The 16,810-nt window shown below is 32.6% G+C and overlaps 1 protein-coding gene across 1 annotated transcript in view; it reads right to left on the reverse strand.

The window, feature by feature from the left end:
• The window catches only part of ATRNL1 (attractin like 1), an 852,984-nt gene that overhangs the window by 473,626 nt on the left and 362,548 nt on the right, over positions 1-16,810 (reverse strand). The window contains exon 22 of the mRNA XM_033181738.1: positions 3,279-3,373. Within this exon, the coding sequence (XP_033037629.1) occupies positions 3,279-3,373 (95 nt within the window). The remainder of the gene's footprint in view (positions 1-3,278; positions 3,374-16,810) is intronic.

Consider the following 16,810-nt stretch of genomic DNA (forward strand, 5'->3'; position numbering starts at 1 on the left):
ATATCTGGTAGCAAATGTTGATTTATGTCATCATAATAAACAAACCACACTTGAATCCAATAACGGTTTCATATACAGTAAATCATTTTCATGAAGCAATGAAAAGAATGAGTGAAGGGTCAGATAACCTTAGATTGAAATAGTAGGTCTGTAATGTACAGACTGATTGATTAGGGGGAAATTACTTTTCCTTTCCAAAAATTACTTTTCTAATCTCTAAAATGGGGATGTAATTACTTCCCTCAAGAAGGTCATGTAAGCATTAAATGAAGTATTTCTGGAAAAAACTTTGGTTTCAGCCCATAGTGCTTATAATTGTAGTGTTGCTATCATTATTAGGTGTAGTACAGGGTATATTCTTTTTCTTCTTTTTCTTCATCTTCATCTTCACCCAGAGGACTGGGAACTCAAAAAAAGGACATGCTCTGAGGAGTGGATTTCTTTTACTATGAATGAAATGGATCCAAAAAGTCACTTTTTAATGAAAGTGAAGCATGGTGAAAACAGTATACCCTTGAGGAGGCTTAAATCTTTATTTTCTCTTGAAATTGCCTCTTCTTAATTATGTGTACCTTATGCTGGATGAGATTAATATGAGCATAACTGTTGTTGCTAAAACGTCACACAAAATTTCCAATTGATATAAAAAAACTATAAAACTCTTTTTAAACTTTTAGTTCATTCTCTATCAATTCCAAGTTTAGGCAATGCTGAATTATATGGTACCATAACTAAAGCCATATAAAAAGCATTTAGGGTTTAAAAAGCTGTACTGAAAAAGTGACACTGTAGTTATTCCAGTAAGTGATAAAATCAGTGATTTAGAACATTGTTTGTTAGATATGGGTAAGTTTGGCAAAATAATGTTATACAGAAACCTGTTTAGAAATTGTTCACATGAAAGCACTGGCTAGAAGTGATGGATAGTGAGTTAAAATTAAATCTATTTTTCAAAATGTAGGAAATGTATAAGTAGTTAAGGTATCTACTTTTTATTATTATTTTCTTATAGAATAAGCCTTGCCCAATAATACATAATAATTTCAGAGATTATTCCCACGTGAATACATATTTAATTAAAGAGGGTTACACAAAATGACATTATAAGCATTCTTAGTGATGCCTCTCATGACAGTTTTGCATACTTAAGCTTCACAGAACACTTTTCTGGTTTCTTGACTTCAAGTGGACAAGATAGTAGAAAGTAAAACAAAGCTGGGACATTGGAAAGCACTTGAGATTGCTGGAAATTGAAGGAGAAAATGGCAAAAAGAGAAGCAAACGAGAATTGTGGCTAATCTGGACATAAGTGTATGACACTATGGACAATACTGTGGAGGAATATTATTCACTCTCAAATTGTGAGTCAGACATACCCCTTACATTAAATTTCTTAGATCTTCAGAGAACCCCACAGGTTTGGAATTACTATTAAATAATCAAGAAGCCAAAGGTAAAGCATGACCTCTGACACCTGCTACAACATGGATGAACCTTGGAAACACTAGGCTAAGTGAAATAAGCCAGATGCAAAAGGACAAATGATTACACTTACATGAAGTACCTAGTGTAAGTCAATTCATAAAGGCAGAGAGTAGAACAAAGATACCAGGGGCTGCAAAGAAGTGTGGAATGAGGCATTATTGCTTAATAAACACAGAGTTTCTGTTAGGGATAATGAAAATGTGGATGATGGTGATGATTGCACCACACTGCAAATATACTTAATGCCATTGAATTATATACCTGAAATTATTAAAATAAATTTTATTTTATGGCTATTTTACTACAATAAAAAGTCAATGGTAATTATAATGCAAGTATAAGAACTTTATCACATTGATAAATGTAGTTTCTGAGATTATTAATGTATCTATATATAAACAGATAATCAGTGAAGGACGCCTTGTATTTGAAACAAAATCTCTTTTAAATTCTTAAAAGTCAAAACTTTAAATGTATTTCCCAAGAATATAGTCATTCTTAAACTCTAGGGAATAAAGAGTAAACATAAAATGTAAAATAAACTGTTCTTTTTTTGGTAATGGGGGAGGCAGAATGCTATTTTACTGGAAAAGAAAAATTTAAGAAATTATATTAGTTGTCAGCAAGTCCAATGAACTACATTAAAAGGAAAGAAGCTGGAAAATGTCATGGTAATAATATATTTAGAGATTTCACCTACTTGAAAAAACATTAAATATATGATATGGATTTAACAATATGGATTAATTTATAAAAAGAATAATATATATATTTAACATAACTTCATTTCAAATGTATGAATGTTAGTTTTAAAAGAACTAAAATTCAACCCAAATAAACCCTATGTTTGATATTTCCATTCTCAGGATTTTCAACTTAATAAAGTCTCAGATGGATAGCAAAATATGTGTGTTATTTCAAGACAACCTAGGAGTCTTTACCTGAATTGATGGACTGAAATTAAAATTCACAATTAATCTTTCATATATATAAACTTCAAAAGCTTATACAATTATATCAATGATGTAGTCATTTCATTAAAGAATCTGTCATTCATATAACTCAGATAAACTACTGACTTAAAAAAAAGACAATGAAAACCTATTACTATGGAATGGTATAAAGGAAAGGAAAACATACTTGTATGCTTTGAATTCATTAGTTTTATTTATTTATTTATTTACTTATTTACTTATTTATTGAGATGGAGTCTCACTCTGTCGTCAGGCTGGAGTGCAGTGGTGCGATCTCAGCTCACTGCAACCTCCGCCTCCTGGGTTCAAACAAATTTCCGGTCTCAGCCTCCTGAGTAGCTGCAACTACAGGCGCGCGCCATCATGGCCAGCTAATTTTTGTATTTTTAGTAGAGATGGGGATTCACCACATTGGCCAGGATGGTCTCGATCTCTGGGCCCCATGATCCGCCCACCTCAGCCTCCCAAAGTGCTGGGATTACAGGGGTGAGCCACCACACCCGACAGGTATTTATTTTTAAATACGAACAGTCTGTGTTTGCATAATTATAGGCATAAATTTTGTTAGAAGAATATATAAAGGGAGAAATTATATATAATTTAAAATATAGGGCTATTTGCAAAATCTGAAATATCAAACTCACAAATTATTGAATCACGAAGACAGAAAAAATTAACAGGATTAGTAGTTTCTACAAAGTCCCTACAATGTGATAATTCTGAGAAGAGGTAAAAAATCACAATGAAATATGAAAAAAAAAAGTTGTATCCATTGACACTAGGATAATTATACTTTAAAAGATAACAATCTTTCCTCACCTGTTCTGGGTTTGCTATAAAGTTTATGGCAGTATGGTGGCGATCATCTTCCTGTAATAAGCTGAAGGTAAACTGATAATCAATCAAAAGGCTATCTGTAGGGAGGAAAAAAAGTACAATCCTGATATGTACTTTAAAAACTGTCTACAAAGCAAAATTTAGGTTACAACATATTGTACACTGATATTAAAAATGATTATCATCAAATACTAGTGGTATATTTAAGTATAACAAAATACAAATCTTCGTCCTCAATCAACAAAAAGCAAAACATAGTTATGGAAGAGGTACTAATTCCTTAAAAATTATATTTATTATTTCTGATGCTATTATAAAGTTAAAACAAACATTATAGACATTCTGGAAACTATACAAAAGAGAATAAAATAAAAATTATCTATAATTTTATAACTACAGGGAAATACAGTTAACATTTTGGTACATTTTATTCCAGTTAGAATTCTGTAGCTATAAAGATAGACATTTTCATAAAACTTCATAACTTTCATAAACTCAAAATTCTTTGAAAACATGAAGTTTGATAGCTAAATAATATTTGTCATATACTGTAATGTATTTACTTGTTTTTCAATTGTGTTCACTTCTACTTTTAGTAATTTTTAAATGATTCTATGATAAACGTCATTTTACAGATATGACATTTATTCACAATGATACAAGGAATTCTGGGAAAAGATATTCTTAATGTTGTCCACACATAATGCTGAAACCAAGGTGAAACATTTAAATGTTACAGGTCATGAGTGGCTATGCATATTACATGAGGGTGACGTATTGCTAATAACATTAAACTGCTACATTTATAAAAATTATTTCAAATTATTTTAAATAAATATAGATTACTTCTATCTTTTGGATACATACCTTTCATATTATACCCTTAACTATTAAAAAGTATTAATATAGAATGTACAGATTGAATTACATTAAATGAATTTATTTTTAAAACTATTAAGGCATTATTCATATGCTTACTTGTATACTTTATAAGATTCACCCTATATATTTATTGTATAATTCAGTGTAAGGCAACATTTTGTCTAAGAATTTATAGGTGTCCTTATACCTAATAATGAGAATTATGCAATAGGTCATAGTTCCAATTTTCATCTGACTGCCAAAAAATTGCAGAGGAAAATTCAATGTGCCAGTGTTCTGGGCAATGCAGATACAATAAAAAAATAAAAATGTCTGTCCTCTTGCAACTTATACTCTACTGAATGAACATCAGTCTTTTGGACAAGAATAAACCAGTAAAGAGGAGGGAGATACTGTTAGGTAGGAGTATGCCTCCAGCTTTGAGAAGAAACATTTAGAGAATTGAGATAGTAAATGAATATGGAGTTTACCAGAAAAAAAAAATTCCAGGCACAGAGGACAGGTACAAAAACCTCAAATGAAGAGCAAGCCTTAACTGTTTTTGTCAGGTTTGTCAAAGATTGGATGGTTGTAGATGTGTGGTATTATTTCTGAGGCCTCTGTTCTGTTCTACTGGTCTATATGTCTGTTTTGGTACCAGTACCGTGCTGTTTTGGTTACTGTAGCCTTATAGTGCAGTTTGAAGTCAGGTAGTGTGATGCCCCAGCTTTGCTCTTTTTGCTTAGGATTGTCTTGACTATGCAGGCTCTTTTTTGGTTCCTTATAATTTAAAGTAGTTTTTTTCTAATTCTGTGAAGAATGTCAATGGTAGCTTGATAAGAATAGCACTGAATGTATAAATTACTTTGGGCAGCATGGCCATTTTCACAATATTGATTCTTCCTATCCATGAGCATGGAAGGTCAATGAAAGTGGCTTGCAGTGGGAAGGGGAGGTGGAAAGGATAGGAGGCGAGAAGGTGGTCTTTCCCTAGAGTCTTGCTCTCTCCAGCCCAACTCTTCTCTGATACTCCCCGTCAAGCCATCCCTCTGAAGTCAAGCTGCTTCTCTCCAATGTCTGGCTGCTTATTCTCTTCTCTCCTTTTCTGCAGCTCCTCTGCCAGTGGAGCCTGTGGTTTCTACGGGTACAGAATGGGAGGGTACGGCAGACCAGGGTGATTTTGGAAAAGGCAACATACGAGCAGAAAACTGGGGATAGAAATTTCTCACTTTGGGAGACTGTTCGAGGCTTGAGGATGGGGCCCTCCCAGGGACTGCCCTCTTCTACCCAGTGTTTTCCCGCCTCCTGTCCATATCAGTATCATAGAATGCTTTGGAGAGGGGTCCCTTCCCCTCAATTTTTTGGAATAGTTTCTGTAGGAATAGTACCAGCTCTTCTTTGTACATTTGGTAGAATTCAGCTGTGAATTCATCAAGTTCTATGCCTTTTTTTTTTTTTTTTTTCCAGTTGGTTGGCAGGCTATTAGACTGGAGCAAAAGTAATTGCAGTTTTTGCCATTACTTTCAATGGCAAAAACTGCAATTAACCTGATATTCATTACTAATTCAATTTCAGAGCTCATTATTGGAGTGCTCAGGGAATCAATTTCTTCCTGGCTCAGTCTTGGGAGGTTGCATGTCTCTAGGAATTTATCTGTCTCTTCTAGGTTTTCTAGTTTGTGTGCATTGAGGTGATCACATCACTGAGGTGATGTTTGTTTTTATTTCTGTGGGGTCAGTGGTAGTATTCCCTTCATCATTTCTGATTACATTTATTTGGATCTTCTCTCTTTTCTGCTTTAATAGTCTAGCTTGCAACATATCTTACTAATATTTTCAAAAAACCAACTCCTGGATTTGTTTATCTTTTAAATGGTTTTTTTGTGTGTCTTGATTTCCTTCAGTTCAGCTGTAATTTCAGTTATTTCTTGTCTTCTCCTAACTTTGGGGTTGATTTTTTCTTGCTTCTCTAATTCTTTCAGTTGTGATGTTAGGTTGTTAATTTGAGATCTTTCTAACTTTTGATGTGGGCATTTAGCCGTATGAATTTCCCTCTTAACACTGCCTTAGCTATGTCCCAGAGATTCTGGTATATTTTAGCTCTATTCTCCTTATTTTCAAAGAACTTCTTGATTTCTGCCTTAATTTCATTATTTATCCAAAAGTCATTCCGGAGCATGTTGTTTAATTTCATGAGCAATTTTCTTCATCTTGATTTCTATTTTTACATGGTCCAATAGTGTGTTTGTTATAATTTCAGTTCTTTTGCATTTGACAAGTATTGTTTTATATCCAATTATGCGGTCAATATTCAATTTTAGGGTAGGTGCCATGTAGCAAAGAGAAGAATGTATAAAGGTCCTTTTTAACAAAGATCAAGAGCCAAGTCATAGACTATGAGAAGATATTTGCTGTATAAATAATGTACAAAAAATTAATATCCAGAAGCTATTAAATTAAAACTAGTATAAATCAAGAAAATGTCAGCAATATGAAAAAGACAAACTACAAAATAAGAAAAAGATAAAGAATAAGACCAATAATTCAAAGAAGAGAAAATTAAATACACAATAAATATGTAAAATGATATTAAGTTTCAACAAGTCATAAAGAAAATGCAAGTAAAAACAAGATAGATTTTCAAAACTATCCAATTGGCAAATATTAAAGAGAATAAAAATACAAAATGTTGGTGAGGAAGTGGAAGAAAAGTATTGCATACCTTGGTGGAGCATAAATTAATATAAATATTTGCAGTGTAATTTGGGAAAAATCTTATAAATCTGCAATTCCACTTCTAATTGTATACCTCAAGGAACTTCCAGTTCAAGTAGAATGTATAAGAATTGTAATTCCAGAATTACGTATTATTTTGAAAAATTAAGTACAACTTAGATGTGCATCAAAAGTAAAATGAATAAATGTTATATCTGTAGAAATATTCTACATAAGTAAAATAAATGCACTACAGCTGCATATATTAGCATTGATAAATCTCAAATATGTTGCACATAAAAGTAATTTGTAGGATTCACAGAGTATATAATTTTTATATTTTTTAAATAATGTGGTATAGTAATAATTTTTATGGATGATTAAGTGAGCTAATAAATAAAAGGTACTTATAACAGTGTTTGACATATACTAAAGTACTCAATAAATATTGATTATTATATATTGCAAGCAAATAACATCAGCATAATAAGGACAAAACAAAATACAATTTGGTGGCTCCATCTAAAAAAAGACACAAAAAAATTCAACTCTATTGGTAATGTTTACTTTCTTTTTAAAAAATCTAAAGCAAATATAGCAAGGTGTCAAGCTTTATTAAAGCTTGGTAACAGGTACATGATTTTTAAGTATATTGTATATATTATAAAATATATATACTACATAAATAAAAGTATATATACTATAATTTTTAACACATTTTAAATTTCCATAACTTAAAAAAAAGATAAACTATTCTTTATGTTTAAATATGCTAGGACCACTTTTTGAAAACTTTGTGAATAGAAAAAAATATTAAATAGCTGTATTTCAAGGCTTGAAGAATCAAAGCTATAAGTATCTATAAATCAACCTGTTGATTTTAAAGAGCCCAGAGTTTTGAACCACTTTAAACGATACATGTAACTAGTTTTTAAATATTTTGGCAAACAATCAGCAAACCACCTCTCTTAATTCCAAAAAAATCAGAGATCCACAATTAATTCCCCAATTTTACATAAAAATCGAGTTTATAAAAATAGGTAAAAGTGATATAAAGAAGGACCTCTCTTCTTTACCCCTTTCACTTTTTGTATGAGCTTGGTAGAACTTCAGGAGAATACAAAGTCATTCATACTCAGGCTCCAAATTCCAATTGCATCTTTTTTTTAATCATAAAAACAAAAAGATACGAAAAGTTAACATTTTTGCTTTTCTTACATTATTTTGACTTGCAATGGTAAGAAGAGAAAAAGAGCAAAATCTCATTTTGATACTAATAGATGAAGTAGATACAATTAATTAAGTACAGTGTTTTTTTAGTTATTTAAAATACCCATGGGAAACATGTTGAGAAAGATAAAATCTAAAAAACATTGACTCCATGAAATTAAAGATGAAAAATGAGATAATAACACCAAAGATTACAATAAAAAGAGAGCTAAATAAATTACAAAAGGAAAAACAAAAAAGTAATAATGTAATGGCAAAATTTAAAAAGCTAATATGAGAATCAGAAAACAGAATGATTAATACATCATAAGACCGAAATAGTGTTATGTAGGTCAAATATGAAAAAGCCTCCCAAAATAGAAATAGAGATGAAAATCACTCAAGAGAAATGCTACACAGAAAAATTCACTGTATGCATGACTAATGCAGTTAAAGCAGAGATCATAACGAGATGAAGGGTAGCACATATAATATATTAAATAAAGAAAAAAATCTGATGATGAAGAAAACCTAAATATTTAAAGGAAGTATTATGAAGTTATTGTTAAAAAAAAAAAAAATACAGATATCCAGGCATGTCCATATAGGTATGTGCAGGCACACACACACACACGCACGCACGCACGCACACTCACACAGACAAATGAGTTATTTACAGAGTAAGATTAGGCAACATGCCAAGTGCACTTTTTTTTTTAAGACGAAATCTCACTCTGTCACCCAGGCTGGAGTGTAATGGCACAATTTTGGCTCACTGCAACCTCCGCCTCCCAGGTTCAAGCGATTCTCGTGCCTCAGCTCCTGAGTAACTGGGATTACAGGCGTGTGTCCCCACATCCCGCTAATTGTTTGTGTATTTTTTAGTAGAGATGGGGTTTTGCCATGTTGGCCAGGCTGGTCTCAAACTCCTGACCTCAGGTGATCTACCCGTCTCAGTCTCCCAAAGTGCTAGGATTATAGGCGTAAGTCACTGTGCCCAGCAGCCAAGCGCTCTTAAGCAGAAATAAATGTCAAAAGAAAAACAATGAAGTAATATTTTTGGAAAATATATACTCAGCAATGCTGTCCCCATTCATGAACAACAAAATAATAATTTCAAGGCCGGGTGCAGTGGCTCAAGCCTGTAATCCCAGCTCTTTGGGAGGCCAAGGTGGGCAGATCACCTGAGGTCAGGAGTTCGAGACCAGCCTGGCCAACATGATGAAATCCCATCTCTACTAAAAATACAAAAATAGACTGGCATGGTGGTGCACGCCTGTAAGCCCAGCTTCTCGGGAGGCTAAGGCAGGAGAATTGCATGAACCTGGGAGGCAGAGGTTGCAGTGAGCCAAGATGGCACCACTGCATTGCATCCTGGGTGACAGAGCAAGACTCATCTTAAAAATATAAAATAAAATAAGATAAAATAAAATAAAATAAAATAATAAAATAAAATAAAAATTTCAAGTAAACAGATGTCCTAAAAGGACATAATCTACATATCAACTTTGAAAAAAAAAAAAAACTCACACACACATTACAACTAAGAGACAAATACAAATACGAAAATGGCAAAGACAAAAGGTGAACAGATGACAGAGGTAAATTACAAAAATATAATTACACAGAAATATGAATATTTTTAAAAAGAAAACAAAGTTGTCTCTTTCTGCCTAGAATCAGTGTTTACCAAGAAATTAATATAAAACAACTAAGAAGCTATTAAATAATAAACAATTCAGTAATGTAGCCAGATAAGACTTAAATGTTAATATATAAATACCTACAGCTTTTATTTGGAGACGATCTTATTACATCAGTGATTATGCCTATCCCCGCGACCAAAAAACAAAACAAAAACAACTCTACACTGCCTTAATTACTGTAACTCTCTAGTTAGCCCTAACAGCTGGTAGAGCAACATGTCTAAGAAGGCACTTTAATATTAATCTTGTCTCCAACAACCTGACAAACATTCCTGTTATTTCTGATAATCTGCCTGTAGACACTTCGATTTCTTATGGAAACAATTATATCATCTGTAAAATAAATGCAAATTGAAATCCTCTTTTTAATCTCTATGGCTATAATTCATATTTCTATTAACTGCGTTCTTCAGATCTTTGATATTCTTTCTGAATTTTGTCTGCTTGATCTATTAATACTCTAAAGAGGTATGTTTAATTTTTTATTGTAGCTTAATCAATTTTTGCTCCACATATTAGGTCTACTTTATTAGTTGCATACACTCAAATATGAAGGAACAATAAATACTCTGAGGCATACAGACTTCAGAAGCTTTGACACGCAGACTTCCGTTAAAACAATTTTTGATTAAAGACTTGAGAAGAGATAAATATAGAATGTGTAGCAAAAAGTATATCAAGAGATACGGACATGGGGCTGATAAAATACCTTGGTGAATTTGTTATCTTTGTAAAAATTGCAATGATCAAAGAAAAATGCATATCCATAACAACCAAGAACAGAAAGTCTAGAGAATATCAAAACACTGTGATATTAGAATTCCAAAAAATATAGTATACAAGAATTCCAAAAAAAAAGTTATGCTAAAAGTTATGCTAAAAATAAAAGAATGCTAAAATGCTTATCTTATAGGAGGGGGATATCAGTATGTTTCTACCTCCAAAAAAACTGTAAAAGGCTTAAAAACAAATATATAAAAAGTAAAAATATAAAATAAAAAATTAAAATAGTAGAAAATGATTCAAAGATATGAATAATAACACCAAAAATAAATGGATTCAACTCATCATTAATCACAAAAATTTACAGATTAGGAAAAAGCAAAATCAAAGTCTTCTATTTTTAAAAGATATGCCTATAATAATAGAGCCCACAAAGACTGAAAGGATGAAGGAAGACACATCAGGCAAATGCTAATCAAAAGAAACAGGTGTAATTATAATCAGTTATAGACTTTGAGACCAAAAATGCATCATTAATGACATCACTATAAATCATCAATATAATAATTTGGTGATCAAATCACCCAAAAAATGCAAAAACTTAAACACATATAATCATCAATAGCTTTTCTTTTACATCAATAGAGGTTTTACATTCAACAGAAAATGTAATGGTTGAAAAATACTATTCTGAATAACAAACTAATACAAATTTCCAAGCCAAATGAAATCCCAGAAATAAACTAAATAAATCTTTAATTTACAAAACTACAAAATCTATTTTAGGTCATAAAAGAAGATGTAACGACACATGATAAATAGATTGCTAAGGAACATTCTAAATTTTAACACTTAAAAATATATATATGTTCTCCTCAGATTAATCTTTTAAATTAACAAAACTCCAATCAGAATTATACACATAGAAGAGAGAAGTGAGGAATCAAAGACCTTGTTCCGACAGAGTTTGCATTCTATTAATAGATGAGAAAACCAATAATAATCACACAAATAAGACATTTTAAGAGAGTGGTATATGCTATAAAGATAGCAAGGTAATGTTTTGGAATAGGTGTTACAAATTACTGCCCGCAGAACAAATCTGGTCCACAGCCTGTTTTTGTAGATAGTTTATGATAACACAGCTACCACCAATCATTTACACATTGTCTATGGTTGCCTGTCTGCTACATTGGCAGAGTTTAGTAGGAACGACAGAGACCATCTGGCCTGCCACGCCTAAAATATCTATTATTCGGCCCTTTACAGCAAAAGCTTACCAATCCGTATTATAGGTTCAGAGAAGGTTGCTTTACAAAAGGCACACAAAAGGAAATAACATCTGAAATTATAAACAAAAAATGAGAAGCAAGTCATGTAAACAATCAGTGAAAAAGTTCCTGGCCACACACACACACACACACACACACACACACACAGAGAGAGAGAGAGAGACAGAGAGAGAGACAGAGAAAGAGAGTGAGCACAAAGACAAATGAAAATGAGGTTGTGCTCTTTGAGGAAAAAAAATTATTCCACTGTGCTTAGAACGATTTTTGGAGAGTTGTAACAGACAAAGTCAGAAAGTAGGTAAGGGCTACATCAGGAAAACCATGAGAAGATCTCAAGCTAGGGAGTGAGATGGTCTGATTTTTAATTTTTAAATGTCACCCTGGTGGCAGATTGGAAAAAGTCTGAAGAAAATCAAAATTGAAAATGGGAAAACTACTCAAGGAGGCTTCTAAAAAGGACCAGACTCAAAATGACAGTGCCTTGGACGGGGTCGGAGAAGTAGAACAGAGAAAGATATATATCTTTGAGATATATTGTATAAGGAAATCCAACTGAACTACTAAACACCCTCACAAAGTAAGGGGAGGAAGGAGAGTATCAGACAAGGGGACTCAAAGAAGGTTTTGGAATCAGGAATCAAAGGCTTTCAGATATTTGACAAGAGTAAGTATATAGGCATTATGTACATTTACTGAAATGAGGGAGTCTGAGTAAAGAATAAAATTTTGGAAAATGAGGAAAAACCAAGAGTTCTGTTTTGAAAATATTAAATATGACTTTCTAATAAAATATCTAAATGATAGTATCAAACAAAGTCAGAGAAATCAGTTTGCAGCTCAGAAAAGTGATCAAAACTACAAGTTTTGGAACATCAAAATTTAGACGCTACTTAAAACTATGGAAACTCATAAAGTCAAGTGGCAAAAAAAGTTAAAAAGACTAAAACGGTGCAGTCAGTGACAGAGTAGGAAAAGTTGGAAAGTATGATAGGAAAGTCAAGAAATAGACTGTTTCAACTGTTCGATTCTGTGGTATGCTTCCTTAGAAAAGCAACGTCTATGGAGTTGTGGGGATTGAAGAGGAAATGGGTGGTAAAGATTTGGTGACAAGTTTAGGCAACTATTTTGGGAAGGGCTGATCTGAAAGAAAATACAGAAATGGTGCAATAGTTGGAGAAGTACAAGGGGAGTAGAAAAATTTTATTTTTAACATAAGATATATTAAAACACATATACGTGTGCTAAGGAAATTGGTCCAGTAGAGTCTGAGCAACTGTTGATAAGGGAGAAATGGAAGAGCAAAGGCCCTTATAGAGTTAAAGGAATAAAGTTTAGAGCAAAACAAATTGAAAACTAGGCTTTTGTTAGGAGCAGACGCATTCTTTACTTGATAATAAACTAAAGGCAGAGAAAATAAGTATAAGTGCAAAAAAGTTTGTTGATTGTCATGGTGAAAAAAATGGGGATATTCCCATCTATTTGCTTATACTTTTTCTTTTTCTTTTCTTTTTTTTTTTTTTTTTTTGAGACGGAGTCTCACTGTGTCCCCTGGGCTGGAGTGCAGTGGCCAGATCTCAGCTCACTGCAAGCTCCGCTGCCTCCCAGGTTCACGCCATTCTCTCGCCTCTGCTTATACTTTTTCAATGAAGCAGGAGGTAAAATTATTAGCTCATGCAGATAAAGGTTTGAGAATAGAGATGAAGTTTTAAAACACTTCTTTGGAGAATATTAAAAGGGAACTGCAAGAAAACTACCAGGTAGTTTTGCATTTTCCTTTGATAAAGTTCAAGACCAACCAGTCAACACAGCTATATGATTTTTTTCCCCCCAGCAATGTGAGGGTGAAGAAAGTTCAGACACAGAGTAGTGAAGAGTTGGGTTAACAAGAGTTTGAGTTTTGCTGCACAAATAGAAGAAACAGGAGTGGGAAGAAAATATGCAGTATTAGTTAAGGACTGATAACTATAATGGACCATAAAACCTCACATGATTAAGGGCATAAAAGAAGACAGCAGGGCACTTAGGGTGAAAATGAGAAAACAAGTAGGGTTAACGAATTACAAATTTCAATGAGTTTGAATAATTATGGTACTTAGTGAGCAAGATGGACTAAAGGTGGTAAGATATTTGAATTTGATATTTCATAGGTAATGTTATTAATGACAAGGTATAGGGTAATACCATTGTTATACCCTAGTGCATGGGTCAGGAAACCCATAAAATTTTTAAAGGAAAGAACGAATAAAACTCCAGAACCAAAGAGCATATATAATTCCTAATTTGGTTTCTAAACATTATTCTCCAATATAAGAAACCATGGCATCTTGGGGAAATGGGAACTAGTTGATTCCAGGGCTGGAAGATGGAAAGTACAAGGTAAGCCTGAAATATCTTGTAATGCTAGAAAATAAGGATGCACTCAACAAATGATGGAGTCATGTTAAAAAACACAGAAGCCAAATTGAGGGGGAATCTTAATGACCAGATCTAGAACAATTTGAGCTACAAAATAAATAACGACAGTAATTTCATATAAATCATAAAATTAAATAGATATCCATAAGTCCATACTGATATAAATAAATAATTAAACAAATTAATGAGCAGGGAGAAGGAACAGCTCTGCCTAACAGTTAACAGATGTAAAAGAAACGATGAAATAGAAAATCATCATTTGGTAAACACATTACTAATAATTCTTTCATATAAGAATAATCAACGTATGGTAAAAGTTGCCTTTTCCAGCTTCCAAAGCCTGTCCTCATTTGTTGGCTCATGGTCCCTTCCCTCACATCTCTCCACTTGCTTCCATCATCACATCTTCTACTACTGTAGTCAAATTTCCTCCACTTCCCTTTCATAAGAATACTTGTTATTACACTGAGCACACCAGGATAATCCAGAATAGTCTCTCTCAAAATCCTTAGTTTAAGCATATATGCTAACTTCCTCTTATCATTTAAGGTAAGTATGTATCACAGGTTCTTGGGAGGATGTAGACATCTTTGGGGGTGCATTACTCACCCTAACACAGAATATCAGTAGATAAATGACTGGAAAACGAATACAATTTGGTAACCATTTTCTCTCGGTAGAGAAATTAGTAATTTTTATTTTTATTTTTATTTGTCTCTTTTCTAGAATGAACATGCAGTATTTCTACTATTGGGTCAAAAAAAATGTAAACCAGTGTTCGGAGAGTTTCTTTGTTTTAATCCTTGATCTTCAACATGTTTTTCACATGATGTATACCTACACATTAAATAGATTGATACACAGATGACCCTATACAACATAGGTTTGAACTATGCAAGTTCACTCATATGTGAATTTTCTTCCACCTGTGCCACCTCTGAGACAGGAAGACCAACCCCTCCTCTTGCTCATCCTCAGTCTACTCAACATGATGACATTAAGAATGAAGACCTTTATGACGATCCATTTCCACTTCTACTTATAGTAAACATAGTTTCTCTTCCTTATGACTTTCTTAATATATTTTCTTTTCTCTAGCTTACTTTACTGTAAGAATACAGTATATAATGCATATAACATACAAAACATATGTGAATCAACTGTTTATGTTATTGGTAAGGTTTCTGGCCAATAGTATCCTATTAGCAGTTAAGTTCAGGGAGAGTAAAAAGATATATGCAGATTTTCAACTATATGCAGGGTTGGTGCCTCTATACCCCATGGGGTTCAAGGGTCAACTGTATTTATGTTTCTCTCCAAAAATGGCATATTTCATTCCTAATACACAAACTTCTCAGATATAGGCTAACAAAAACATACAAGATAATTGGTCTCTCATCCTAGTCTTACATGACCAAAATATGCCCAGGGTTAAGTTTCAACGTGCAGAGGTTGATTTTTTTAAGGTTGTTTAGTCAATACTGGTCTAGCAGCCATAGTGCAAAAAAGTGTCTGCTATTTACTACAAGAACAAATTATGTACTAAATTAAGCTGATGAGTAAAACACATTGCATGAAAAAGGAGTTTAAGCAAAAAATATATATATATGTAAAGAGAAAAGGCTTTTAACCTATACAACATGTTTAAAGAAGTCAGATATAAAAAACTAATGATTAGGTGGAAAGTGATGACTAAAAATGTATATGCATAAAAAGACATTTTGAAAGAGAACTTAAACTAAGAAGAAAGTTTCTGAGTACATTTTATGCTTGGAATGATGAACAGCGAGTAGTGAATATTTAAGATTTGCTTTACTCTTGCAACAAAATCTGCAGGAAATAATGTATTTTTTGAGAAGATAGTAACCAGTGATAAAAAATCATCAAGGTGTATATTGGAAATATCTTTGTATCTGAGATGCAAGATGGCAGGCATGTTAGGATAACAAATAAAAATAAGCCTGATTTGCATATGCTATATCAATGGCACTGCTTATGTAAACTTCAACTAATTAGAAACAAGAATCTTAGATATAAATTTTGACTTGTTTCTGAAATTTTATATTTGAATTTTTTGAGAAACAAACTGCAGCTTAATAATTTGCTTTTTCACTGAGTTACTGTTTCCGTTTTAATTTAGCATCATCTATACTATTTAAGAAGATCTTGGTTGTAATCTTCCATGTAACAACTAAGTTATTTTATGCAAGTTAATTCAGTTCAATGAGACCCAGTGGTACAACACGGATAAAACCGCCTATGTCATAGGATTATTCTGTGAATTAAACATAATTATGTGAGTGTGTATTTGGCTTAGAGAAGACTGTCTGATAAAATAAAGGCATTCGATAAAGTTATTTTACTTCCTTATTCACTGTAGTTATTTCTGAAGGAATTCTGAAGGATTTCAAAAGTTAGATTCTCGTATGTATATTTATATTCATATGTTTGTTAATAAACATATGTTTATGATCTTATAGTCAGCCATCCTGAGGAGTCTGTGAAGGATACATACAGACTTTGACAACAATATCAAGAGTCCAAAAACATTTAAACAATGGTACGATTATAAATATAAGTATCTGAAAACTTAG

Source organism: Trachypithecus francoisi, unplaced genomic scaffold (genome assembly GCF_009764315.1).
Source record: "Trachypithecus francoisi isolate TF-2019V2 unplaced genomic scaffold, Tfra_2.0 Contig01579, whole genome shotgun sequence".
Taxonomy (NCBI): domain Eukaryota; kingdom Metazoa; phylum Chordata; class Mammalia; order Primates; family Cercopithecidae; genus Trachypithecus; species Trachypithecus francoisi.